The sequence below is a fragment of the Myotis lucifugus genome, unplaced genomic scaffold, assembly GCF_000147115.1.
Source record: "Myotis lucifugus unplaced genomic scaffold, Myoluc2.0 scaffold_151, whole genome shotgun sequence".
NCBI lineage: Eukaryota > Metazoa > Chordata > Mammalia > Chiroptera > Vespertilionidae > Myotis > Myotis lucifugus.
This window is the reverse complement of record NW_005871199.1, coordinates 3102106-3128002: the sequence shown is the minus strand read 5'-3', so window position 1 is coordinate 3128002 and position 25897 is coordinate 3102106. Positions and strand designations below refer to the sequence as shown.

Below are 25897 nucleotides of genomic sequence, written 5' to 3'. Positions count from 1 at the left end.
ACATCTAGTCCCTCCATGAAAATGCACAGCCTCGTCCCCTGACGACGGCAGGTACCACGAAACAAGCCAACAGATACGAGGGCTGATAGAACCACAGGACCATGGAGACTGGACCTGTCCTCTCCAGCACCTCACCACCAGCCTTCTGTCCAGTCTGCAGCCATTCCAGAACATTCTCCAGGTTCCCTGTGAACTGTCAGACTTCTCGGATTTGTACCGGGTGTCCTGCTGTTCTTTTTGTCTAGGTGCCCTCCCTTCCGTTCACTCACAAACATTGTCAAGTGCCTGCTCTGTGCTAGCGCCAGGCTACTGGGCCTTTCTTTAGCTCTGGAACTCCTGCTTGTCCACAAAGGCCCCACCCAAATGTCCCCTCCTCCAGGGAGCCCTCCCACTCACACACCCTCACATTTCCACCTCCCATCCAGAGTAGTTTTCAGCTTGGGGACCCCGGGGGCTCCCCTGCTGGTCAAGCTGCTGGGCTGCAGCAACAAAGGTTAGTCTGTCAGCGTCCTCTGGGCAAGGGCATCAGTGTGCATAGGGGACACCAGTGCCATCTCTAGGGTGCAATGTCCTTCAGGAAAACAGTCTGGCAGGCCACGGCACTCCGCAAGCCCAGCCCACGTGGGCACCGGGCTTCAGAAGCTAGGAGAAGCAGGGGGAGGGCTCCGGAGCTCCGGAGTGAGAACCTCTGGGACTCAGCGTTTAACGTGGCCAGTAAAAAGTCTTCAAAAGTTGAAAGAAAGCAAACTAGGTTGTATACCCAACTTCCTGTGTGTCTCTGATTTCTCTCGTTACCTAACAGTGCTGGGCACACAGAGGTTTAAGTTCTGCCCTTGCAAATCTCACCTGAGCATGAACCCGAGGAAGCTTCCTCACCCTCCCTTGTGTGCCCCTCGCCTGCAGCCCAGCCAAGAAGGCATCAGAAACAGCTGCTCTGCGCTCCCAGGGTGTCTGCTCATCACCCACCTTCGCTTTTCTGTTTCCCACAACATAATATTGAACGTATCTACTTGGGTGTCTGTTGCCCCTTGAGGATGCAGAGTTAAGGCTCAGTTAGTCCCACAGCAGCCCTCAGACTGGTCCCCATCCCCCCTCCAGTTGTCAATCATATCAATCATCCCTCCTCCTCACAGAGCCTGAATGATCTCCCCCGGTTGTCAATCATATCAATCATCCCTCCTCCACACAGAGCCAGAGGCCTTTCTGGTGGGTGCTCACTTTCCCAGTCTCCTGTGGATGGAAGGGGTCTGTGATGCTCCGAGGGCAGGGGGGTGGGGTGGGGAGAGAGAGACTGGGGTTCAATCTGGGCCAGGATCTGACAGAAGACTTGGGGTGGAGGGATTGTTTCAGGCCTGAACCCCAAGAGGCAACAGAACTTGAGCAACCAGTTGTGTCAGTCCTGTTGTCACTTTGGCCACTGGCATGTCAAAATCCATGACATGGGCTTTCTAAAATGTACGTTTTCAGCAACAGCTGGGAGGCAGGGCAGGACACTGAGGTTGCTTTCTGGAGTTTGTTTCAGAGTCAGGGTTGTGTAAGATTGCCTCACCGGGCTGGCGAAAGCTGAGGCAAGGTCTTGGGGAACAGTACGAAATGATCTTCTTTAAACTCGGGGGGTTGTGGGGTATGGATTCCTAGTTGGGATGGGCCTGGGGTATTGGAGATCCCGGCTGAATCCATCTTCTCTGAGAAGTGCCCCCTGGATGATGGTGCAGCCCCCTCCTGGGCCTTGTGCTGTTGGTCTCATTCCCACCCCAAATCCACACCCCACAGGGAGACTCTTCCAAACACCAATGATATCATTCCCCGCCCCCACCCCCAAACCCCCACTGCTCCTGCCCTCCTTCTCCTGCTGTGGCCTAGCATCGGCCCACTTTCCTCTCTCCTCCTCTTCCTCTGGAACCCGAGGCTCCTCATTCCTGCCCAGACCCCACCTCTGCCCACTTTCAGGCCCGTGCACACATGTTCTCTGTCTCAAGCACCTGCATGATTTTGGGGGGGGGGGGATGCCTGCTGCCCCCACGCTTGAAGCTACTCTAATTGTTGCCTTCCACCACTACAGCCCAGATGAAGGACAGCCTTCCCTCCTCAAAGTCTTAGGGAACTTTCGCCTCTCTGGTCTTTCCTCTTCTGTGTCAGACTTGTTTGAGGAGCTGTCCTGCAGGCCTGGGAGTGTCTTAAGGACAGGACAAGCCTTATTCACCCTGGGGCCCCTCTGAGCATTATAGCACCTGACATACAGTGAGCGCGATTAGTGCCTGTTGAGTGAGTGAGTGAGTGGACCAACAAGTAAGTGATGCCCTCAGTCATCTGTCCCCTAGTTCCGGGAGCATCGCCCAGGCCTCGGAGCGTCTGGGCAGAGTCCTGCAGCTGAGGCTGCGACTGTTGCTTCCTCATCCCTCCCAAAAGCCATCCAGAAGTTCAGGTTCCACAGCGAAGGGAAGCAGAGCCCTCTGATGACAGGTTCTCTGTTCCTCAGAAACTGTGATGCCAGGGAGACCCCAAAGTTCTTATTTCCCAAAGGATGCATTAAAAACCCGTTCTCACCTGGGGTGGAGCCTTAACCTTGACCCTGACACTCTTGCTCCCTGTCTCAGGGAAGAGGCCAGCTCTCCTCTACGCAACAGAATCAGTTTTCTTGGAATGGGAGGGGCTCACGGGATGGAAGGGGCTCACGCACCGTGACCAGCTCTCTTAAACATGCTTAAGGAAAACCCCACGGGGCTGTGTAAAGGGGCTTGCTGCCAGGCCTTCCCCTGGGCCTAGAGCAGGGGTGGGCAAACTTTTTGACTCGAGGGCCACAATGGGTTCTTAAACTGGACCGGAGGGCCGGAACAAAAGCATGGATGGAGTGTTTGTGTGAACTAATATAAATTCAAAGTAAACATCATTACATAAAAGGGTACGGTCTTTTTTTTTTTTTTTAGTTTTATTCATTTCAAACGGGCCGGATCCGGCCCGCGGGCCGTAGTTTGCCCACGGCTAGTCTAGAACAATCTCCTACTCTCAGAATGAGCAAGCAGAGCACCGAGGCAAAGGGAGAACTTGGCTTCCAGAAGCTCTGTCCCCTGCCATCCTGCTGTTCCACCCTCTCCCAGCCTTTAGGTCCCACGTGGGCGTGCCCCTAATGTCCAAAGCTGTCCCCACCTCCCCCTCCAGCTCCAGCAGGCCTAGGACCACCACCTTCACTCAGTAAGGCTCACCCAGCTTGCTCCCTGCTGGCACCTGGGCTATGTATGCTGCCAATCAGCCATAGTCCTTGCCTTCAGGGCCCTGTCGGACTTGCTGGCAAGGGGCTCTAACTCCATATTGGAAGCGCAGGAGTAGAAGTACCAGAGAGTTGCATGGGCCTGGCCGAGGGAGCCTCTATATGCTCGAGGAAGGGGGCTGGTCATGGAAGTCGTCAGTGACGCAGAGACCCCAGGGTGGGGAGGGCATTCCTGGTGCAAAGGAGTAGAGGCCAGAGAAAGCCTGGGTGCCAGGAAGGGAAGTGTTTTGAAGACGTGGATGGGCGGCTGCGTAGATGGAAGGCTGAGGGTTTTTCTGTGCCCCCGTGGATGGGGAGGGAAAGTGGCGTTCATGCCCAGCGGGCACCAGGAGACAAGTTCGGGCTTAGTGTAAGAACAGACTCTCTAAGTGGCGGTGCCAAGAGGGAACTCCCTTCCCTGGAGCGGCGCGGGCAGGGCCCTGCCAACCACTTGGCAGGCATGTTGCGGAGAATCACTCCAGCGTGGGGTGGGGCAGGCTGGGTTAAATCAACAATTTGCCAACTTTTTCTCCAGACAAATCCCTTCCTTCAAACAGAACTTGTAGTGTGCAGCAGATGCGGGCTGGTGAGATGGAACACAGCTGGGAGGGGGCTGCAGGCCCCACCACCCTGCTGCCCCTACCTGCCCTTTTGAATTCCACGATGACACCCAGAAATTTTCCATCTGTGAATTCAATCCAACCCTCCTTTCTCCACACCCTTTCCGGAGGAGAGAGCATGGAACATTCCAGAAATCTGAGGACATCTGTACAGTCAACATTGGTTGAGAAGCTGCTATGTACCAGCCATCACTCCCACCACGTGCTGGTGAAAAAACAGAGAACAAGCCAGATGGCACCAACTTGGAGTTCACAGTCTAGTGGGAGGCAGTCACAGATATATTTATGGTGCATTCCCCTCCCCTCCCAGCCCCTGCCCCTTTCCCCTGCTCCTCTTCTCCCCCTCTCTCCTGCTCCCTCTCCTACCCTACCCTACTTTACCCAAAACATGGAGTCCTGGCAAAGCCACTGATAGAAGCCAGGCCTCCAGCTCCCAGGCGGTTCTCTTGCCCCTGCCAAGCTGTAGGCAGAGGGGTGACCCTATGCGGGCAGGAGAGTGGCTGAGCAGCACCCTCAGAAGCTGAGTGTCTATAGTGGTCACGTCTCCAAGACAGGCAGGGAAGGAAGGGGGGGAGGGGAGGGGGCTGCGGGGGGGCTTCTAAATGGTTCCCCAGCTCACAGCCTGGAGCAGTGCTGGAAACACCCTCTGCCCTGCAGCAGGAGCCCCGAGATCTGCACCCCATGGCAGAGGCCCCTGGGCCCTAGGGCTGGGTCAGCCTGGCCCGCTGCAGCCAGGCCAAGTGGGAGAGCTGCCACCTTCCATCTGCCATCCGACCGCAGCTCCTTTCTTCACGCTCAGCGCTGGGGACGAGCTGCGAGATGAGCCCGGGGAGAAGATGGCTGCAGGCCCTTTCCTCTCCGCACTGTCTCGTCCAGCGCCACCGCCGTAGGACTCTGGACTGGTCCCTCCCCACTCTGCACCTGGCTTTCTTCATGGTAACTCGGGGGATGGATGCCTGTGGATCTTTCTCCCCGACCCCAATGCGGTCCGTCTTTTCTCTGTGGAAGGACAGGGCAGGGCAGACACCTTGGTCTGGGCTGTGGTCTTTGGAAGGCGCACCCCAGCCTGGAGACGAACTGGGAAAGGGCACAGGCTGGCGCTCTCCGGCCACAGGGCAGGGCTGGTGGCAGGAGTCACTGGGATGTCTCTGAAGTGAGCGGTGGGGTCTGGAGCAGGGGTCCTCAAACTACGGCCCGCGGGCCACATGCAAATACAAATATTGTATTTGTTCCCGTTTTGTTTTTTTACTTCAAAATAAGATATGTGCAGTGTGCATAGGAATTTGTTCACAGTTTTTTTTTTTAACTATAGTCCGGCCCTCCAACGGTCTGAGGGACAGTGAACTGGCCCCCTGTTTAAAAGTTTGAGGACCCCTGGTCTGGAGGCTGCGGAGGGCGGAAGCGGGGAGCCAGGCCCGACCTCAGGCTTTGCAGGAAGTGCCTGCTGACCAGGGGCTGCAGGAACCTGGCCACCTTGGGGAGCTCAGCTTGCTCTCAGGCTTGGAACCAGGCCCGACAGGCTCGCTGGGCCCAGAGTCCAACCTCCTCACGGGGCTGCTGGGCATGGGCTGGACTCCCCGACTCTCACCCACGTGCACGCCTGCCCCGGTGTCCACGGGGAAGAGGAGAGACCCCTCATTCAAGAGGCACCAACTGCTCCCGTGGACTCAGAACTTCACTGGTGGACAAACACCCCCAACCTGACCCTGTCTCCAATGCCCAGACTCCAGGGCTCTCCTCAGACTCAGCCTGTCCAGGGCCTGTCTGAACCTCCCAGAGGCACCAGGTTCCAGCAGCAGAGAGACGGCAGTGTGGGCAGCATGGGTGAAGGGGGCGGTGGCTGGGTGGGTGGTGTGGTGGCGGCTGGCATGTCGAGGGGATGGGGTGCCCCCTCTTCGCTTTCTGTGGCGGCCAGGGCCCAGGTGACAGGTTGCACAGGGAAGTCCTGAGCTGGGCTGGGGTGACTAGGCCCTGAGCAGCAGGGCCTGAGGTCAGAGGCGAGAAAATGGTCAGGGAGGCGAGCGCAAGGGACTCAGAATAGGACCACGTTGTTGAGGCTTCTCCTCTTGTGACTGCAAACAAAGGGCTGAATGAAGGGGCATGGAGTCTAAGCCAGAGCCCGGGAAGGACAGGCCGCGGAGGGGGTGGAAGGAGCACACAGAGCACTGGCTTGGAGGAACTCTTTATTCATCTCAACCCCAGCCCTGCAGCTCAGGCCACCGCCTCAGCTGTGTGCACACAGCCTGGGGCCCTGGATTGGCAGGGACAGGGTGGCCTGCCTCCTGATTAGTGGCTGTGGCCGTGGCCATCATGGCTGTGGCCGTGGCCGTGGCCGTGGTCATGGCTGTGGCCGTGGTTGCCACCCTGGTTGCCACCCTGGGTTTTGCAGGGGTTGGGGCCAGACCCCCCGAAGCCTGGCCCGTGGGTGTGGCCGTGCCCCTTGGGGGTGTTCTTGTGCATCTCCTCGTGGGAGGCCTCCGTCAGCCTGCCCACCAGGGTGATGAACTCCTCGAAGCTCAGGTCCTTGTCTCCGCTGGTGTCCAGGTCCTCCAGGATGTCCCTAATGGCTGCTTCATTCCTCCTCTCCTTCTGCAGGTTGGGAGACAGGGTGGTCAGGGCTGGGGGTGGCCAGGGCCAGGGGCGGGCAGCACAGCCAAAGACCCGATGGCAAAGGCACTGGGAAACCTGGCTTCTGGGCCTCAACCCCAAATTAAAAATGACCGTTGACGGGACGCCGTTTACTTTCCAGTTATCCCACACACCGCCCGGGGCTGACTCAGAACCCGTCTCGCCTCCTCCCCTCTGCTCCTGTCCACTCGGCCCGGCCCCTCCCTTTCCCTCCCTTGCCTCTCCCTTCCCTCTCACGGTCACAAATTAGTGACACCTGTGTAGCAGGAAGCACTTGAGGAAACAAGGTGATCGGGCCCTTGTGTAAGGACAGGGAGCAGCGTGGGTGCTCCGTTGACCAAGGGTGAGATAACGTGTCCGGAGGAGGGCACGGGGAGGTGAGGAACCAGGCGAGGCAGAGCGAGCTCCAGCGAGTCCCAGCTATGCCACTCGCTGGCCTGGGCATGGCAGCTAAGTCCCCTCCAGAACCTGGGGGTGCCCAGCTCCTCGCCCAGGCCTTCCCTCCTGCTATGCCTCTGCACGGTCTATTCTTTCTGCACGCTTGCCATTGCCCTGGGGGAGACCAGTCATCCAATGGGTAGCAGCCCATTGGCAAGGTCCCAGCCGCCCCTCCTGGCCTGTCATTGCCTCCGGCACAGGGGGGAGGGTGGCAGGCACAGGCCTCACACAGAGGAAGCTTCGCCAGCTCCACCCTCTGCGGTCTAGCCTGACCCAGCGTCCTGCTTGCTGAGGTCCCCACTACGGGGAGCTGTGGCTCCAGGTTGGGCTGGCCACCTGCCCCAGGACATCGCTCCAGGAGTGGACCTGAGACTGGTACCCAGGTGCGCCACCCTTCCTAGTCCAGGCCTCTCTTCCCCAAAGTCCCCAAAAGTGTAAACAGAACAGGTCTGCTGGAACCAAGCCTCCTTTTCCCGAGGACTGCCTGATCCCTTTTAGATCAGTCAGTACATCACACGCCCCGAGGGCTGTGTACAGGCTGTGCTGGGTGGGGCTCTGCACATGCCCTGGGTTTGTTTCCTACGGGAGATCCGGATACCAGAAGAGTGCCCTCGGGGCTCCCGCCTCCGTCTGGGGCTCAGTCTCCTGGCTTCTGCCAAGGCTCCTCCTCCCTCGGCTTCTCTCCTCTCACACATTCAGGTCTCAGCTCAAATGTCACCTTCTTGTCTACCTCACTAGTCGCCTCTCCCCGGCCCAGTCCGACTCTCCCCCAGCTTCTCTCTTACTTCCTCTCGGCACATAGTGGCCAGGAGTCCAGCCCTACCTTGAGGAAATTAGGCAGCTCCTTCTTCACCATCTGGCTGAATTCTCTCTGGTTCAGTCGGTCTGGGTGCCCCAGGCGCGTGGAGTACTGATGGAAAATGTTGATGATGGTCTCCACGCTGCATTCCATCAGAGTCTGCGACATTTTGTCCTTGTCTTCCTGTTCTCTGAGCTGAGGAGAAGCAAGGGGTCAGGTGCTTAGAAGAAAAAGCCTTCCTAGACACCTCCTCCTGGCTGCTTGCAGAAATGAAGTGGGGGGCAGGGGCAGACACAGAAGAAAAAGAAAGGGGCATTGAACTGGGAAAGGACCCTGACCCAGACATGGGAGAAATAACTTTTAGAATATCTGGAGAATGTAAAAAAGCAGAGGATTTGAGAGCAGGAGGCTCCAACAAGATGAGAAGGAAGCTTTATAGTGAGCAGGTTAATCAAGGAGGGCTTCCCGGAGGAGGGTTGGAAAGGCAGATGGGTAGCAGGTATAAAGAAAGACTCGGCAGGCAGGCTGCTACCCAGGGAAGTTGGCAGCTCACTTACCTAAGCTGAAGAGTCACGCAGAGGGGTTTGACGGCGTCTTGTGGGCCCAGCATTTATAGGCCTCTCCTGGCCAGAACACTCAGCCCTCTAGTGGGAAGATTGCTTCACAGGTGAGCAGTGTGGTAACCCAGACCTGGGCGGCCAGGAAGGGGGACTAGGGTGGAACAGGAAATGTCCACACAGATCTTTCTGTACTTTTGTGAATTTCCCAGTCCTGGGCCTGAAGCTGGTTGGGGAGGAAGTTGCTTGGTTAGTTCACTTCCCCTTCACCCCACCCCTGCCCTCCCTGAGCAAGCTGCCTCTCCTCTGGCACCCCTCCTTCCCTCTGACCCCAACCCCCTCTTGTTGAGGGACCACCTTCCCACCTGATAGCCAGAGGCTGGTGGTGGGCTGAGGACCCCTGGGTGGGGGCGGACCCACTCTGCCTCCCCAAAGTGGGCAGCCCAACAAGGATGGCTGAGCCTTCCCCTTCTTGGGTCTGTGAGGGGCTGGAGTGGAGGTCTTAGATTCACAGGGGGTGAATCGGGGTCAGAAGGGTAGGGGGTGGGGTAGGGTAGGGGGTCAACCTCCTGATATTGCAAATGAAGAAACTGACACCCAGAGAGCTGTCAGAGCAAGGCCACATAGCTGGTTGGTGACTGAGCAGGAATTGGGCTCAGACATCCAGGTTCCGGGTTAAGGGTAATCGGATTACATCTCCTTCTTGTAATCTAAGTGACAGCTCCTTGGGGCATAGGCTGTCAGCATTATTCATGTAAATCCTGCTCCCAACGTGAGAGCCACACCCTCAAGAGCTTATAGCATCAGGACAACTGTTTTGATGTAGCCTCTTGGGCAAGCCTGCCGCTCCAGCTGCAAGGCTGCAAACCCCCCGTAGCTCCCCATCTCCCAGGGAAGAACGGCCCTGCCTGGCCTGATCAGCCTCAGCTCCACGAGCACCCCCAGGCCCTTGTCTTCGGTGCTCTCACCCCAGGTGTGCCCTTCCCCCATGATGGGGTGCAGTCCTCATAGGGGTACAAGGATAGGTTAAACATGATTGTTATTTTTTCCTCCTCTTCTCTTCCTCTCTCTTTCCCACGCTTTTACTCACAGACCGTGTAATTGATTAATCAACTGTCTATGCTTAACCTTATGTTCTGGTGAAGATTTTGTTGCAATTGTCAGTTGCCAGACCAAAACAGAGACTTTTAACCCAGCCCCGAACTCACACGCCTGGCCACCAGAAATGTGGACGCTGATCAGTTAGGTTTCAGAAACACCAGGGTAGCCCAGCCGGCGTGGCCCAGTGGTTGAGTGTTGACCTATGAACCGGGAGGTTACCAGTGCGATTCCCAGTCAGGGCACATGCCTGGGTTTTGGGCTCGATCCCAGTAGGGGGCATGCAGGAGGCAGTTGATCAATGATTCTCTCTCATCATTGATGCTTCTCTCCCTCTCTCCCTCTCCCTTCCTCTCTGAAATCAATAAAAATATATTTTAAAACACGAAAAAGAAACACAGGGTGATCCACACCGGATCCCCACTTGCCCTGTTTCAGAACTCTGACCATCCTGATCTGGGGACCATGATGAAGACATTCATCAAGACCCAAGGCCCTGCAGGGACTCAAATTCCAAGACTGCTAATCACCAGGACCCCTGTACTCCACGTTCTCCGTCCACATTCCCTTCCCCCAACTCCCCTATATAAGCTTTCCCCTAAGAAGCTTACGGAGAAGGTGGATGTTAGGGTTTTTACCAGTCACCTTCCCAGATATCTGGCACTGATACTATTAAATGTGCACCTGTACTTCGATCCCCAGCTCTTTGGCTGGGTGGTGACAGGTAGCTCGGATGCTGGACTCAGTTGACGTCCGTTTCAGTCCTGCCCACCCTGCAGGGCTCAGTTCAATGCTACCTGATCCGGGAAGCTGCTCTGTTCCTCCCAATGGGAAACAGTCTCTTTGCTGGGCCAATCGCTCCCACCCCATTCCTGGCTCTCAGCACTTCCTTTCCTGGAGCAAAGGTATTTGCAAATTCTGCCCTTGTCTGATCACTGCCTGCAGATCCTCAGGGGAATCCGCATTCATGTTCATGTCCTCCAGGGCTTGGCGCAGGGAGACCTCACATTTGCTGAAGGATCATGTCCTTACTGGCACCCCTACCCCTCGACCCAGGAAGTGTGTCTGGAGAACCCACTCTAAGGACCTTCCAGCCTCTCCCCTTTCATCAGGGAAGGTAGGTTCCCCTCGTCCACTTCCAGGAGTCATTTTGTCGTGTTCTCGTGAAGCCTCCCCTCACTGCCAGGCCCCTCCTGGCCGCACTGCCCTCTGAAAGCCGGAGGGAGCCCGTGTGCTGCCCGCCCTGGCCCTGAGCATGTTCTATCTTGCACTGCTGACACGGCACATGGAATAGTTGTTTAGAGTTCAGACCGGCTGTGTGACCCTAAGGCAATTCACTCAGCCTCTCTGGTTCATTTTCCTTATCAGTAAAGAAAAGATAATATACCAGGACGAGAGCTAAGGTCGGGGCATGGCACAGTGCCAAGCACACAGCAAGTATGTAATCAATGTTTGCTGAATGCATGCTTGAATGAATGTGTTAATCATTTGTGAATGAGTGAACAGTGCAAGTCTGGCTCAGGAGTACGTCTGGAAATTTCAGGGGATTTCCCTAATGGGGCTGGCCCTCTATTGTTTGAGCTGATGGAGGAAGCACACACTGCAGCAAGGAACCTTCCCTCCTCAGGCTGTTAGGAAATCTTGTTTCTGGCAATCCCAGCAGGTACCTGGGCACCTCTCTTCTGTGCGCCCACAGCGCCCTCTGCTGTCTCTATTGAAGCACGTTTCACCCTTGACCGAGGCGCTCAGACAACTTGCAGGAACAAGGTAGGTACCCAGAGGAAGCTGGTGAGGCTGGCTGGGCCCGAGAATACCAACAGCACCACCTGCAGGGCAGCTGTGGCAACGGACACTAGGGCGGGGTGAAGACTGTGGTGAGTGGGAGTGTCTTCCTAACCAGACAGCTGGTCTACAGCCTCAGGCCACGGTGGCCACCTGGGAAATGGGAACAGGTGTTGCTGGGCCCACCGAAGGTCCAGGAAATGGGAATTCTATGTGAAAACTCCTGCTTATAAAATTTGTCAACTGGTTTTAAAGGGAAACAGGACATGGACAAGGAAGCATGGTGTATGGCAGACAGAGCTTGATGCAGGCGGGCGGTGTGTAACCTCCGCTGGGCCTCGAGGCCCTCTTCATCCCTGCTCTGTTGCCTGACTCACCGCTGCAGTCCCAGGGCAGGGCCCGGCGGGGTGGGCACTGGATGAACGTTTGTTGAATGAATAAATGCAGGAGCACACGACCACAGGAAGAAAGGAGGGAGCGTGACAGAACAATGCCCCATTGCCCTGTGACTATCAGCAGGGCCATGGCCTGTGACCATACGTGTTGATTCAGGATGAAAGGAAAGTGAGGGTGGGCGGGGAGAACAGGAGCAGCAGCTGGTGGCAGGGAGCAGCTGGGCAGGGCTTTCAAATAGATGGATCCCCTGTGGGCAGTGGGTTCCCTCATGTCTGAAGGCCAGGGGGAGGCCAGGGCTGAGCCACGGAGGTCCTGACCCAGGCAGGCTGCTGCTGGCTCCATCAACAAGTGCCCCACCCCACCCCCACCTGGCCTTCTCGCTGCAGTCCCAGGCCAGAGGTTGGAATTAGGGGTGGTAAGAAGAGGGGAAACGTGGAGCCTCCTGCTAGGGCATAAATTGGGGCAATATTCCTGGTTCTGGACAGTGACTCTTGAGGCTACCACTGGGAGAAAAGGTATGGCTTCCTTGGCTGTGTTAGGAACAAATCAGTGCACAAGTGAGCCGGCAAAGCTGCTGTAACCCCACCTCAACCATTGCACCCCTTCCACTCCCCTTACCCTTTCCCCTCCCTCACTCTTTCCCCTACCCACACCCCTTTCCCTCCCCACACCCCTTCCCCTCCCCAGCCCCTGCTGTTGTCTTTCAGGAAGTTTTGCCCCTTCTGAGTTGTCCATGTTATAGCAGGTGTTACAAGGGGGGTGTAATGTGGGCCTTTCTCAGACTCTGCCTCTAGTCTATGGGAGGGACACTGGCTGAAAGCTAAGAGTGGACTGAAGGGCTGGGAGCTGGGATCTTGTCCTAACTCTGCCCAACTTGCCTGGTGGGGTCTGGGAGCTATTTCCATGTCGGGGCCTGTTTCCTTGCCCACTCCGTGTGGAGGAGGGTCGGCTGGCCTTCGGGTATTGTCTAGCGCTGACGGCAGGTTTCCATGGGACGTTGGTGGGCCCCATGAATGCTGTAGGCCTGGGGGCTCACCTGCTGCTCCCCAGCAGGGGAAGGCCCCACAGGGCAGTGGAGCCTGGGGCCCAGCCCCTTCCAGCTGCACTCAACCTGCTGACTCTTCTTGCAGCCCCTGCCTTCCTCCTTGCTGCCCTCTATCTTACAGAACCTAGTTTTTGTCCTCATGATGTCCCCGAGGTTCCAGATCCTTCCAGAAGTTTCTGGCGACTATCTCAGTGTCTGTTGTTGGCTCCCTCTGCCTCTCGGGAATCCCTTGGAAGTATACGGCCCTGTATAGACAATGCCAAAGGGCTCTCACATACTTTACCATGTTGGCATTTTAATTGCCGGCCTTTGGGTGGGTCTCGGATTATCCTCTCCTTGAGCGTGGGGGTTCTTGTGCTTACTCAGCCCTGGATGGTAAGCCTTGCCTATGAGAGAGATCTGAAAAACGTTTGCAGATTAACGTGACTGCCTGGATTTTGATGCTTAAAGATGGTTATTTCCTGTAATTAGGAAGTAGTGCCAGCATAGAATAACACAGAGAAGGAGGAAGTGGGAGGTTGTGATGGATAGGAAGGTGGGGGAAGATTCCCAGAGTGCGTGCTGCCCCCTTGTGGCCTTCCTGCATCAGGACAGCTTGTGCCAATCCTTGGCCTGGGTTCTCAATCTTTCTGTTCTCAAGACTTTTTTGGACTTGAGTACTTCAAAAAGCTTTTATCTCTGTCGGGTACGATTATTAATATTTATAAATGTAACATTTTAAAATACTTATTAATTCACCTAAAATAGTATTAGTAAACCCAATTTATAGTAACACATTTTAAAATTTTAAAATACAAAATAATTACATTTTTTCAAAAAAATGCCAGTGCGAAGAGTGACATAAATAAAAAAAATTTTTGCACACCTCTTCAATATATGGCTTAAAGTAAGATTGTTGGGTTCTCATATCCACTTCTGCATTCAATATATTGTATATGTTGTTTAGTTTGAAAATAGGAAGAAAATCCAGCCTCACACAGATAAGTAGTTGGAGAATGGAGAAATATATATTAACTAGAGGCCTGGTGCACAAAAATTTGTGCACTGGAGCAGGGGGGGAGGGGTCCCTCAGCCCGGCTTTCCCCCTATCACATACTGGGAGCCCTCAGGGGATGTCCTACTCCCTGCTCCCTGCTCCCCTTGGGGAGCGGGCCTAAGCCACAGTCAGGCCTCCCTTTGTGGGAGGTGGCCGGGCTGATCAGGGGAAGGCATCTTTAGGCATTTTCAAGATGTGTCTTTCATGGGATATGACCTTTCTTTCTTTCTTTCTTTCTTTCTTTCTTTCTTTCTTTCTTTCTTTCTTCCTTCCTTCCTCCCTCCCTCCCTCCCTCCCCCCCTCCCTCCCTCCCTCCCTCCCCCCCTCCCTTCCTTCCTTCCTTCCTTCCTTCCTTCCTTCCTTCCTTCCTTCCTTCCTTCCTTCCTTCCTTCCTTCCTCTCTTTCTCTTCACCTGAGGATATGTTTCCATTGATTTTTAGAGAATGTGGAAGAGAAAGGGAAAGACAGAGAGAAACATCAAAGTGAGAGGAATACTTTGATTGGTTGCCTCCTGCATGAGCCCTGACCTGGGCCCGGACCAGGGAGGAGCCTGCAACCTAGGTACATGTCCTTGGTCAGAATTGAACCCAGACCCTGCGGTGGGCAGGCCGAGGCATTATCCACTGAGCAAAACCAGCTAGGCCACGTTATGACATTTCTTAGCTCTCCAGCAGCAGACCTTCCTTTTTTTCTCCAGGAGTGTGATAAAAAACCCTAGATCACCTATTTGGATTCTTATTACCCAAGTTACTAAGAATATTACCAGTGGCATACAGGGAGCTTAGCCAATGAGCAGTCAGAAAAGGTGTTTCCTCTGTAGTTCACACCAATTGCCGGCTCGGCCCTTGCAAAGGCCTAACGCCTCTGGCCGAGTCATTAGGCCTGGGCAGGGGACCCCCAGCTCCTACAATCACCCGTTCTGCCCCTGCTCCCCACAATTGCTGGCTCCGCCCCTGCCCAGGCCTAACGCCTCTGGCCAAGGTGTTAGGCCTGGGCAGGGGACCCCCAGCTCCCCGTGATTGCCAGCTCCGCCCCTGCCCAGGCCTAATGCCACTGGCCTAGGCGTTAGGCCTGGGTAGGGGACCCCCAGCTCTCTGCAATCTCCCACTCTGCCCCTGCCCAGGCCTAATGCCTGTGGACAAGTTGTTAGGCCTGGGCAGGGGACCTCTAGCTCCCAGTCATCTCCGGCTCCACCCCTGCTCCCTGCCATCACTGGCTTTGTCCCTGTCCAGGCCTAACACCTGTGGCCGAGGCGTTATGCCTGGGCAGGGGATCCCCAGCTCCCACAATCGCCAGCTCCACCCCTGCTTCCCACCATCGCCAGCTCCACCCCTGCCCAGGCCTAACTCCTCAAGGCGTTAGGCCTGGGCAGGGGACCTCTCAGCTCTGATTGCAGGCTCCAATAGCCGCTGGGCGCCTACATATGCAAATTAACCGCCATCTTTGTTTGGTTAATTTGTATACTCATCCGATTGGCTGGTGGGTGTAGCGAAGGTACGGTCAATTTGCATGTTTGTCTATTATTAGGTAAGATAGTCTTTAAATATCATCATGGATATTATTTGTAATAATTCCCCCAAACTCAACAAGCAGGGGTTTCTTAAAGGTTAGCTGCAATGTGGCATCTGAAACCATATCAATGAATCCTTTGTACTCTGTCAAATTAGAATCCATTGGTCTATCAGGAAATGTGAACAGGTCCTTTAGCCAAGCATGACTTTGTAACTTCATGGGCGGTCATTTGAGAAGTAATCATTCACTGAGTTATTCTCATTTCCCAATGCTGACCCATTTCAGATCTATACACAGGGCAGGAAGTTCCCAGGTGTGGGACAGGACTCCCAGGGCCCATGGGCATCCCCAGGTGGGCCGGCTTCCTGAGGGCTGGGGTGAGGAAGGAGCGCAGGGAGCTTGGGCAATCATGCTCTTTCCCAGGGAGGAGGCACCTGTCTTATTCACAGGGCGGGTCCCTTCTCTCAACCGAGTCTGGCTTCCCCAGTCCTTCTCAGTGTTGTGGAGGGAGCAGGCTCGGAGCCTCAGAACTCTGCCCTTCTCTCCACCTTCAATAGGGACCTAGCTTTCCTCCTCTCCGGGAGGCCAGAGCCCCAGGCTCCCTCCCCAGGAGGAGAGCTCTCTAGTGAAGGGAGAGTGAAGGGCAGAGGAGGCAGCTGCTGAAGGAAGGCAGGGCAGAAGCCAAGCCCGAAAGAGAGGAGCTGCCAGCCAATGAGAGGTGAGCTGCCTGCACCCTGAGCTGCATGAGATCCCAGGTATTTCTGTGTGTGGGTGTGAGTGTTCTTTCTTGGAAGGATCTGGACTCTATCAGGTTAAAATGTTAACAGAGTGAAGAAAGCTGCCTTGATCTCCCTCCCCTCTTGAATCCTTTCTCCTAAAAAGAAAATTTTCTCTATTGGCTGTGGGTCCTGGGTTTACCACTACCCAATTTCTTCTCTTTCTCTCTAGCCCTGAATCTGTATGTATTATGTCTCACTTGCCTCCTTTTCTGAGGCCCAGTTTCCTGATGGTAAGAGCAGGTATTGTAGGGCACTGTAAGGAAAATTAATGGAATGTCTGTGGAGTCTGTACAAAATATCTGGAACATAGGATATGATCAGTAAGTGGTAATTGTTATTGTAATTAGCATCTGTCAGAATTTTTTTGGGTGAAGTACCCCTTACCTCTGACTCTTAAATAGAGCTAGAGATGAAGCCAGTCCTACCCCTACTTATAGTTTACTGTTTCTGAGCCTCATTGTGTTCACTTATAAAAGTGGGGTTAATAAGATCTTATAGGAACTTTTAAGGATCTATATATATAAAAGTCTAAGCGACGGAACGACTGCATGATCTGTCGCTATGATGTGCACTGACCACCAGGGGGCAGACATTCAACGCAGGAGCTGCCCCCTGGGTGGTCAGTGCACTCCCACAGAGGGAGCACTGCTCAGCTGACCAATGGGCACTAGATGCACAGCTGTGGCAGCGCGAGCCTTTCCCACCTCCGCAGCAGCACTACCGAGCAGTGGCAGGCACAGTGGGGCCGGGATGTGTAGGAGCGGCATGGCGCCCAGCCCAGGCTCGGGCTCCTCCCAGGCCGCCTGCTGCTTGGTGCACTACTACATCCCTTGAAGGGTCCCAGATTGAGAGAGGGCGAAGGCTAAGCTGAGGGACCCCACCGGTGCACAAATCCAGGCACCGGGCCTCTGGTTAAATATAAAATCACAGAACTAGATGTAAAAACATCTACAGCTACTAAAGGGTTTTAGAAACTGTTATTGTCTCTACTGGAAAGCCTAAGATGAGGCACTGTGCTCCTCTGAGGCATCAGGAGCTCCCAGGGTTACAGGTGGTGGATGAGAGTGGTGGCTAGACAGAGGTATTGGTGCCCTCACCTTTCCTGAGCCCCAGCTGAAGGTCAGGCCCTGTGTTGGGGACCATGAGAAGCCTGGTCAGGTGCTGGCCTGGGAGGCAGACAGAGCACCATGCAATGGTGCGCCCCACTTGAAGAGTGAGCGCGGTTGGATTAACCATCAGTGTCTCTCCCAGGGCCGTGGTCCACAATCTTCTCATTGGTGTTCCGGGTCCACGTGGGGATGCTGCTGTGGCTGCTTGTCTTCTCGGCTCTGAGTCTCCAGGCCTGGGGTAAGTTTTTTTCGTGGGGTCAGAAGTGCTTTTGGCATAAGCCCCAGCTGGTTTCCCTGGCAAATTGTCCTCTCCAGGTTTATCACTCTTCCCCACCAGTCCTATGTTCCCCTTTCAAGCTCAGCTCTGGTCCCTCCTCCCTGCTGAGATGGGCTCTAGTTCTCAGTCTCCCCAGCCTGCCCAGCACACCTCATCTTCAGCGTCATGGTCATGGGGGTGACTTTACAAAAGAGCAGGGTCTCAGCCTTGGTGGAGACCCTTACTGACCTTGTCTTATAGACAGAGAAACAGGCCACACTGTGGCAGTGACAAGGGCATCTGTCCATGGTCGTCTGACAGCTTTGGGGAAGCTGCAGAGTGTAGTGGTTATGAACATGGCTATGGAGCCAGGCAGCTTGGGTCAGAATCCAAGTCCATGGCTTCAAACCTGTATCATCTTAGACAAGTCATTTAGTTTCTCATCTGTGTAGAAGGAGTAGTTAATTTTCTTTGCTTATCTTATAAAGTTGTTTTAAGCCACAAACCTGACAGTGCCCTTGAAAATGCTTGGTAACCTTCAGAGCTGGCCTGTGGGAGGTGATGTTGGTGACATTGCTGGTTCTGGTGGTTATTGTTCCCATGACCTCAGATGCTGGCCAGGCAGAGGGGGATGAGGCATGTTTGTAATGACTAACCCTCAATTAATCCTATCGAAAACATCTAGTTTGTGAGGGCAGTCACAGCAGTTGGAAATTTTCTATATTTCTAGAACCTTGCCTGGACCAATGGTTTGTGTGTGTGTGTGTGTGTGTGTGTGTGTGTGTGTGTGTGTGTGTGATGCTGATCTATTAATAGGTAAGCAGTTGAACTGGTAAAGGCTGAGCTACTCAGATAAGGGGATGGAGAGACTGCAGAGCCCCTGGAAAGGGGGAGGGTTAGGGGAGGGTGGGAACCTGAAGGCCTCACTGGGGCAGATGGGAGAGGCTGAGGCAGGGTGAGGCCTGAGACATTTCTGCCTTGTTTCCTGGAGGAAGTCAGGGGACTTGGGGAGACTGAGAAGGGGGACTGTGGAAGGTTGGGGGGGGAGGGGAGAGGGTGCTGGGGGTGGGTGGGGGGTGGGCGGGCAGAGCCCATGCCTCTGGGGTGGTCCAGGTGTTCTCTGAGAACCAGCACCAAGCACAATGTTCCTTCGTAGGGTATTCTCCTCAGTTCTCCTGGAATGAAACCCAAGCCAGAGAAGTGTCAGAGCGGCTTGTGGACCTGTTTGTGGGCATCTCACAGCTCATTCGCAAGGGTCGCAATGGTGAGCTGACTTGGGGTTGACTGGGGCTTCTTAGGTGTCTGGAATGTGTCTCAGGACTTCACTGCGGCTGGTGGGTGGGTGGGGTGGAGTCCCAAGAGGGGCATTCGCCAAGGAGTGCCATGGAGGACTTGAGCCCTCAGGCAAAGGTGAGGTCCGGGCAGGAGAGAAGACCTGGGGAAGAGACCAGGCCCCTGTTCCCAGCTCTCAGCAGTAGGGTGGAGACCCCCTGCCCCTCAGAGAGCTCCTGGAGTCCCCAAGATGGACACAGACAGGGAGCCTCAGGGGACCTGGGGCCTAGTGGGCCTCTCACAGCCCTGCCCGCAGTGACTTTTCATTTGAAAGAGAGGAAGCTACATACCTGATGCTCATGGGGCTTCCTGGCGCGCTGAACCCGGGGCTCCCTAGTTTGAGGGCAGTGGCGGACTTTCCTGAGAGTTACCCTGTGGGGGAGGGACAGACCAAAGATACAATCAGAGACACAATCAGAGTCACGGGCAGTGCCAGTGAGGACAGCTCACCCTAGGCATCCACGCGAGGCCTTCAAGAGAAGGCAGCTCAGGACCAGGGTTGGGTGCGAGTGTTGCTGGGGCTGCTTTCTGCAGGCGGAGGGTGAAGCCGGCCAGAGAGGAGTTAAGGGTGGGTAGCCTCCAGGGAAGCACAAGAAGCCAGTGTTTGGAGAACAAAGCAACCCGACTTCCACGCTGAATACAGAGTCCGATGAGGAATGTTTTTAGCCTAAACAGACTATGGAGATGCCAAGGGGAGGCTGTGGGTGGCGAGGGCCTACCCCAGGGCCTGTCCCACCATCATAGGGCAGGAGAGGCCCTGAAACAGGAGGATGAGGGTGGCGTGGGCAGCAGGCCAGGGGAACTGGGTAAGAGCTGCAGCATGCCATCCTTTCGTTCCCTCTGCAGATGCCCCCACCATTGTTTCCCGCAAGGAGTGGGGAGCGAGATCCCAGACTTGCTGGGCCCAGCTGACCCCACCTGTGGCCTATGTCATCACACAGCAGCTCACGGGGATGGAGTGCCAGGAGCAGAACGTTTGCAGCGAGAAGCTACGGGGCCTTCAGGCCCATTCCGTCTACACCAAAGGCTGGTGCGACTTGGCCTACAAGTAAGAGCCACACTCAAGTTACTCTAGTAAAAGACACTCGGACTGGCTCTTCTCTCTTCTCCCATCTTCCCTTTCCTGTTGCTTTAAATAAAATAAGGACAAAATGTTAAAGCACAGCTGCCCCTCTTTCTGAGGATGGGTGAGAGGGTTCCTGTGACCGGTATTTGCCATTCAATCCACGTGTCCTTGCCTGGCAGCTTCCTGATTGGGGACGACGGCCGGGTGTATGAAGGTGTCGGCTGGGATACCCAGGGTCTGCACACCCAGGGCTACAACAGCATCTCCCTGGGCCTCGCCTTCTTTGGCACCAAGGAAGGTAACAGTCCTCCCCCTGAACCCTCTGCTGGAGAGTTATCTATACTCTCTTCCTTCGCTCCATCGTCTCCACACTCCTCTCTTTCCTTTCTCTTTTTTTTAAAAAAAAATTTTTTTAATAGACTTTATTTGAGCCAAATTGACCACCTCTGCTGGGGAGCAAGATCGCAAATGTTCCCCACACGCCTGTCTTTTCAGCCTCCGCCACACTCTCTCGAAGTCCTTTCCTCACTTGGACTCTATGGTGTGGCGTCCTTCGTGTCGTCTTCCACTTCTCCGGTCTGCACTCTGTGAGGTCGCGGACGCCACCAGTGAGCTCACAGGGGTGCCGTCACCTCGGTGTCTGAGGTTGTGTGACACTGAGCCTGCACAGAGGCAGAAAAGCAAGCCTTCTCTCTTCCTCCAGTGGCTCCCTTTGGGAGGACCCACCGAGAAGCAGGCAGGCAAGGAAGTCTGGGGAATGACCTTTGTATGTGTTTAGCCCCCTGCAAAACAGAGGAGAGCGCAGGGCCGGGTGGAGTGGAGAGCTGGTAGATAAAGTCACAGCATGGACCGCAGAGGTGTTTCTGTGAGAACTATATGAGTGAACGGGTGAGAAGAGCAGTTGCCACATGCATGATTGTGGGAGCTGCTAAGGAAGTACTGTCACACTTTTCTCCACGCGAGGTGTACCTGACCTGGTCAGGTGGGCCTCTCTTTGCATGTAGATTGTATTGCCTCCCAACTCTTCCACCTAGAGATGGAGTGGATACAAGTCTTAGTTTGGCCCTTGAAAGAGGTCACAAACTTGGCCTCCAACAGATGTCCAAGTAGTTCTTTGCCTCTTAGTACCGCTGTCCTAGCTACTGGACCAGTTTCCTCTCTTCCCATCCATCAGTTATTCAGGCTCAGATGGTAACCTCACCCTCCCTCTAGATCTAGACCAGATTGGAGTCTCTTGCTGACAGTTTGGTGATCCGTGTCATCCTTTTTCAGGCCACAGTCCCAGCCCTGCTGCCTTATCAGCCGCAGAGGACCTGATCTTCTACGCCATCCAGAAGGGACACCTGTCCCCCTGGTATATTCAGCCACTTCTCTTGAAGGAAGAGATGTGCCTGGCCTATCAGCAGCCAGCAATGCCCCAGAAAGGTGAGGTCCTCCATCCCACCTCCTCCCCCTCCCAGTGACACCCAGACACCAGGGAAGGTTTTTTTTCCTGTTGGTGTTCATCGATTTCTTGGGACCCAGAACACCTCATGCCGAATCCAGAAGTTCTGAGAGGGTACCTTCCTGACCTCCTCTCCTTCCCACTGTAATGATATGGCCATGGGGCCATTCTTGACACCAGTATGTGTACACACATTTTCACTCCATCAACAGGTATTTACTGAATACCAGACACTCTTCTAGGTACTGAGGATACAACCATGAACAAAACAGACAGCTTCACATTTCAGTGAAGAAAGACCCAAAATGAAGAAATTGACAAGTAAAATGCATATGATGTCAGGTGGCAGGAAGGCTATGGAGAAAAACAAAGCATGGTCATGGGGCAGTAAACATGTATATATATTTGTGTATACTATGTGAGTACACACACACACATACACACACACACACATACACACACACACACACATACACACACACACACACACACACACCTTTCTAAATGCAAAACTCAGCCAACCTGCAACATGACCACAGCATTGGAAAAAACATGACTTCACAGATTATGCTGACATCAGAGTGAATATTTCAAGAAACTGGATAATAAAAATCATAACCTATTTTGGAATGAGCAAGTAGCAGACTAAAACCAGTACAATTAATAAGCACTTTCAATAGCTTAGCACATTCTCTTCTAGAGTGGATCTTTTCTTGGACTCAAGGATATATATATATATATTATATTAAAGGCCCAGTGCACGAATTTGTGCACTAGTGGGCCAGGCTGAGGGAACCCACCAGTGCATGATTGGGGCCGGGGAGGGACGCAGGAGGTTGGCCAGCTGGGGAGGGATCGCAGGAGGGCTCCAGGGAATGTCTGGCCCATCTTGCTCAGTCCTGATCGGTCAGACCTCAGCAGCAAGCTAACCTACCAGTCAGAGCGTCTGCCCCCTGGTGTTCAGTGCACGTCATAATGAGTGGTTGAGTGGCCTTCGCATATTATTAGCATATTATGCTTTGATTGGTTGAACAGCCGACTGGATGACCAGACACTTAGCATATTAGGCTTTTATTATATAGGATATTACTCTTCACTCAAGGATATGTTTGATTGATTGATTGAGAGAGAGAGAGAGAGAGAGAGAGAGAGAGAAACATCAATGTAAGAAACATCGATTGGTTGCCTCCCATATATGTCCTGACCTGGAATCAAACTCACAACATAGGTGTGTGTCCTGATTGGGAATCAAACCCCCAACCTTTCCACATTTGGGATGACACTCTAACCAAGTGAGCCACCCAGCCAGGACAAAGATTTTTTTTTAATTGTACATCTCTAAATAAAGTTTTTCTTGCTTTCAGACAAATGCTATCTTCAGTAATGATAATCTCTTCACATTTGTAGTTCTTTATAGGTTTCAAAATACTTTCATATACATGTGATCAGTTCAGAGATGCTGATTTCTGCATATTGGTCCTGTTACATAAAAAGCACACGCACCTGCATGTATTCGCAGTGCATATTCAAGCATGGAGGTACACTTTGTTTTTTGAACAAAATGGCCATGACTCTGCAATCAACGTTTCTCCCCCTTCTGCTCACACACCGGTTTCCATAGTTGTAATCAAACCTGTAGATTTTTGCCTCTGTCCATTGGCTGCAGCCCCTTGACCCAGACAATCCTGTGTGGCCTTTTCCAGAGCCCCCCAGCTGAATGCATGTTAGGATATTCCCCTGGTGCCGGAGGGTGGGGAGACCGAGGAGCAGCCCAGCCTGCAGTGGTGTGATTGTCCACATGTGGGCACAGGAGCATTCCCATGGCCTTGTTTTTGTTGTTGTTATGGGGTATTGTTTTTTTTCAAATTTACTTTAAATTTATTTTTTCCATCATCTTTTATCCCTTCTATGCCCTCTACCACCTCCACCCATCCATGGTCTTGGTTTCTCACCTCACCACAGCTTGCCCCAGCATCATCCCACGGTCAGCGTGGGAAGCCAGAGAGACACACTGCCCTCAAATGAGCCTCCCAGCCAAATACGTCATCATCATCCACACGGCTGGGACGACCTGCAACACATCCGCGGACTGCCAGACCCGCGTCCGAGACATACAGTCCTACCACATGGACAGACTGGACTTCTGTGACATTGGCTATCAGTAAGTGGGATCAAGGCTACAGGAAGGCAGGCTGGGGGAGGAACCGACATTACTGAGCCCTTCCTTTGTACCAGGGGCTTTACATAAGGCAGCGTCTTTTATTTGTGCAAGACTCTGGGCTATCATTCAGACACAGCTAAGGGTTAGCTATCTCTCCTGGGAATATTCTCCTCTAGGGAAGACTCTGAAAAGAAGACATTAGAAGCAATAGTGATAAAAGCAAAGCTGTGAGACCCTCATGGAAGACCATTGAAGGGTTGTGCCTTTTTATGTATCCCCTTCCAACACTGAGAGACACAGGCCCTGCTCAGCCTCTTCCTCCGTCTGGCCCAACCCCAACTTGCTTCTCTGATGTTAGAACCCTGCAATGCCTCTGGTACTGTTATTCCACTTTATACACATGGGATCTTTTAACCTCTCTGGGCCTCCTTAGCCTCATCTCTACAATTGGGAAAACGATACCATATCTACTTGAAGATAGAGAGCGAAATCAGAATGTTCTCTTTTTGTCCCTTTAACGGCTGATCTATCATAAAAAACACATTGAGCTAATGGAATAGCAGAAGCTAAATAAAAGATGCCTTGGAATTTCATAGAAGGGATGTAAGGTTAGAGGATGACAAATTGCAATCATTCATCTATGACTTAATCACAACAGCTTTTGCAAATTCTCAGGGAAGAGAACATTTCAAGAAGAGAGTGGTGACGTGGGTCAGTGTGATCTGGATCAAAAATATGTTTCCATGGTACTAGCGTCAAGGCGGTCATTGGTCACCTTGGAGAGGTCAGATTCCATGGCATTGTGGGGAGAAAGACCTTGTCACAGTGGGGGACTGAAGTGGCTGTTATTATTGCTTGTCCTGGTCTGACCTCACTTCTCAGGTTCAGAGACTGTGATTGTCTTTTTGTTTTTGCTTCTCTGTTTTGTCTCTGTGCACATTGGCACATAAGAAATGTTCAGTCAACATTTGATAAATGAATGGGAGAATGAATGAATGATCCAAGGAGTAAATGAAGCCAATTCTTCTTCCAAGAGTGACTTTCTCCATTTTTCTTGCCCACTCCTAGCTTCCTGGTGGGCCAGGATGGCGGTGTGTATGAAGGCGTTGGCTGGAATATCCAAGGCTCTCACACCTATGGATACAACGATATCGCCCTAGGAATTGCCTTCATAGGCAACTTTGTAGGTAAGGTGTGAGCATGGGGCAGAGGGATTTGGGTAATGAAACCTCCTGTGGAATGTCAGGGGAGCATGGGGGGAAAGGCTACCTTGTGCCTGACAATGTCAGGGGTAAATTTTAGCTTTCAGGAACTCAATACAAGATGCAGGTCACCCAGGAGTCCCTCCCAGACAGAAAGTTTCCCCCAAATCCACCCACCCCCATTTCCAGTTCCATCTGTCTTTATAACCATGCCCTAGAACAGTGATGGCGAACCTATGACACTCATTTTTTTGGTTGATTTTTCTTTGTTAAATGGCATTTAAATATATAAAATAAATATCAAAAATATGTCTTTGTTTTACTATGGTTGCAAATATCAAAAAATTTCTATATGTGACATGGCACCAGAGTTAAGTTAGGGTTTTTCAAAATGCTGACACGCCGAGCTCCAAAGGTTCGCCGTCACTGCCCTAGAACATAATCTTTTGCAAACTTTGGTACTTATATGGCTCATTCAGAAAAAGCATCCTCTTCCTTGGTAACCATGGCAACAGTGTTGAGGAGCATCCCTGCCTGCTACGGCAGAGTGAGGACAGTCAGTGGTGCCCTGTCTGCCTCACGGCCTGTGGAGAGGTGGTGTGCTGTGCCGTGGTTCTCACCCAGCGCAGTTCTGAACCTTCCAGAAGAAGCTTTGCAAAGAGGAATCAGGGAACACAGTGACCCTGTTTTCTCTCTGTGCCTGGCTGCCACAGAGGAATTTGTTGGCTATGGTGGGGAGTGGGGGTTGGGCAGAGGGAGGTTGGAATGCAGATGCTTGCCCCTGCCCTAAGCAAGGCTCTGATGGTTGGTGGGGCCTGTGTTTTGCAGAAAAGCCACCCAATGCCGCAGCGCTGGAGGCGGCCCAGAGCCTGATCCAGTGTGCGGTAGACCAGGGGCACCTGGCTCCCAACTACCTGCTGGTGGGCCATAGTGACGTTAGCCAGATCCTGTCTCCTGGGAAGGCTTTGTACAACATCATCAGCACCTGGCCTCACTTCAAACAGTGAGGGCCCGGCAGGCTTTGGTCAAGGAAGCCGTGAACTCTCCACCTCCATCAGCACTCAGCAAGGCCTCCTCAGACCAACAACACTGTCCTGCAATACTGTCCTCTCAAAGTTATGCACTTTTTATTGGTCTTAAAGACACAGTCAAAGTAAACTCAGCACACAGCCTCACTGCTGCCTCTTCTGCCTCATTCGTGTAAAGAGATCCTGCCCAGGTCCCCTTAATCATTTAAAGTGTTGAACTCCGGCCCCACCGCCCTGCCCCAGAGGGTTGTTATGAGGATGAAGTGAATTAAATGTGTTAGGGTCTTAGAATTTTCAGTTGGCCTAGAATAGTGGTTTCATTAAAGCCAGCGGAGGTATTGTTACTGTTGTTGCTATTGTTG

The 25897-nt window shown here is 53.4% G+C and overlaps 2 protein-coding genes across 8 annotated transcripts; one reads left to right on the top strand and one right to left on the bottom strand.

The window, feature by feature from the left end:
• Positions 1-6033: 6033 nt before the first annotated feature.
• On the bottom strand, positions 6034-8451 carry S100A9 (S100 calcium binding protein A9). 2 transcript variants are annotated; one of them, XM_006095304.3, is made up of 3 exons: positions 8290-8451; positions 7757-7927; positions 6034-6456 (listed from the first exon to the last, which is right to left on the bottom strand). In XM_006095304.3, exons 2-3 carry the CDS (start codon positions 7898-7900, stop codon positions 6154-6156), a joined length of 447 nt encoding a protein of 148 aa, XP_006095366.1. In that variant the 5' UTR covers positions 7901-7927; positions 8290-8451; the 3' UTR covers positions 6034-6153. The 2 variants fall into 2 exon arrangements, with proteins under 2 accessions (XP_006095366.1, XP_023615040.1); XM_023759272.1 differs by lacking the exon at positions 8290-8451 and having other exon boundaries at positions 7757-8240.
• Positions 8452-10479: 2028 nt separating this feature from the next.
• Positions 10480-25682, top strand: LOC102435135 (peptidoglycan recognition protein 3). Of its 6 annotated transcripts, none has more exons than XM_023759270.1 (9): positions 10480-10504; positions 17189-17284; positions 18459-18566; positions 19481-19682; positions 19880-19998; positions 20973-21125; positions 23104-23305; positions 24374-24492; positions 25336-25682. In XM_023759270.1, the coding sequence occupies exons 2-9, from the start codon at positions 17236-17238 to the stop codon at positions 25512-25514; spliced, it is 1131 nt and encodes a 376-aa protein (XP_023615038.1). In that variant the 5' UTR covers positions 10480-10504; positions 17189-17235; the 3' UTR covers positions 25515-25682. The 6 variants fall into 6 exon arrangements, with proteins under 6 accessions (XP_023615038.1, XP_023615037.1, XP_014316851.1 ...); XM_023759269.1 differs by lacking the exon at positions 10480-10504 and adding an exon at positions 11243-11261; XM_014461365.2 differs by lacking the exon at positions 10480-10504 and adding an exon at positions 15628-15876.
• Positions 25683-25897: the final 215 nt, after the last annotated feature.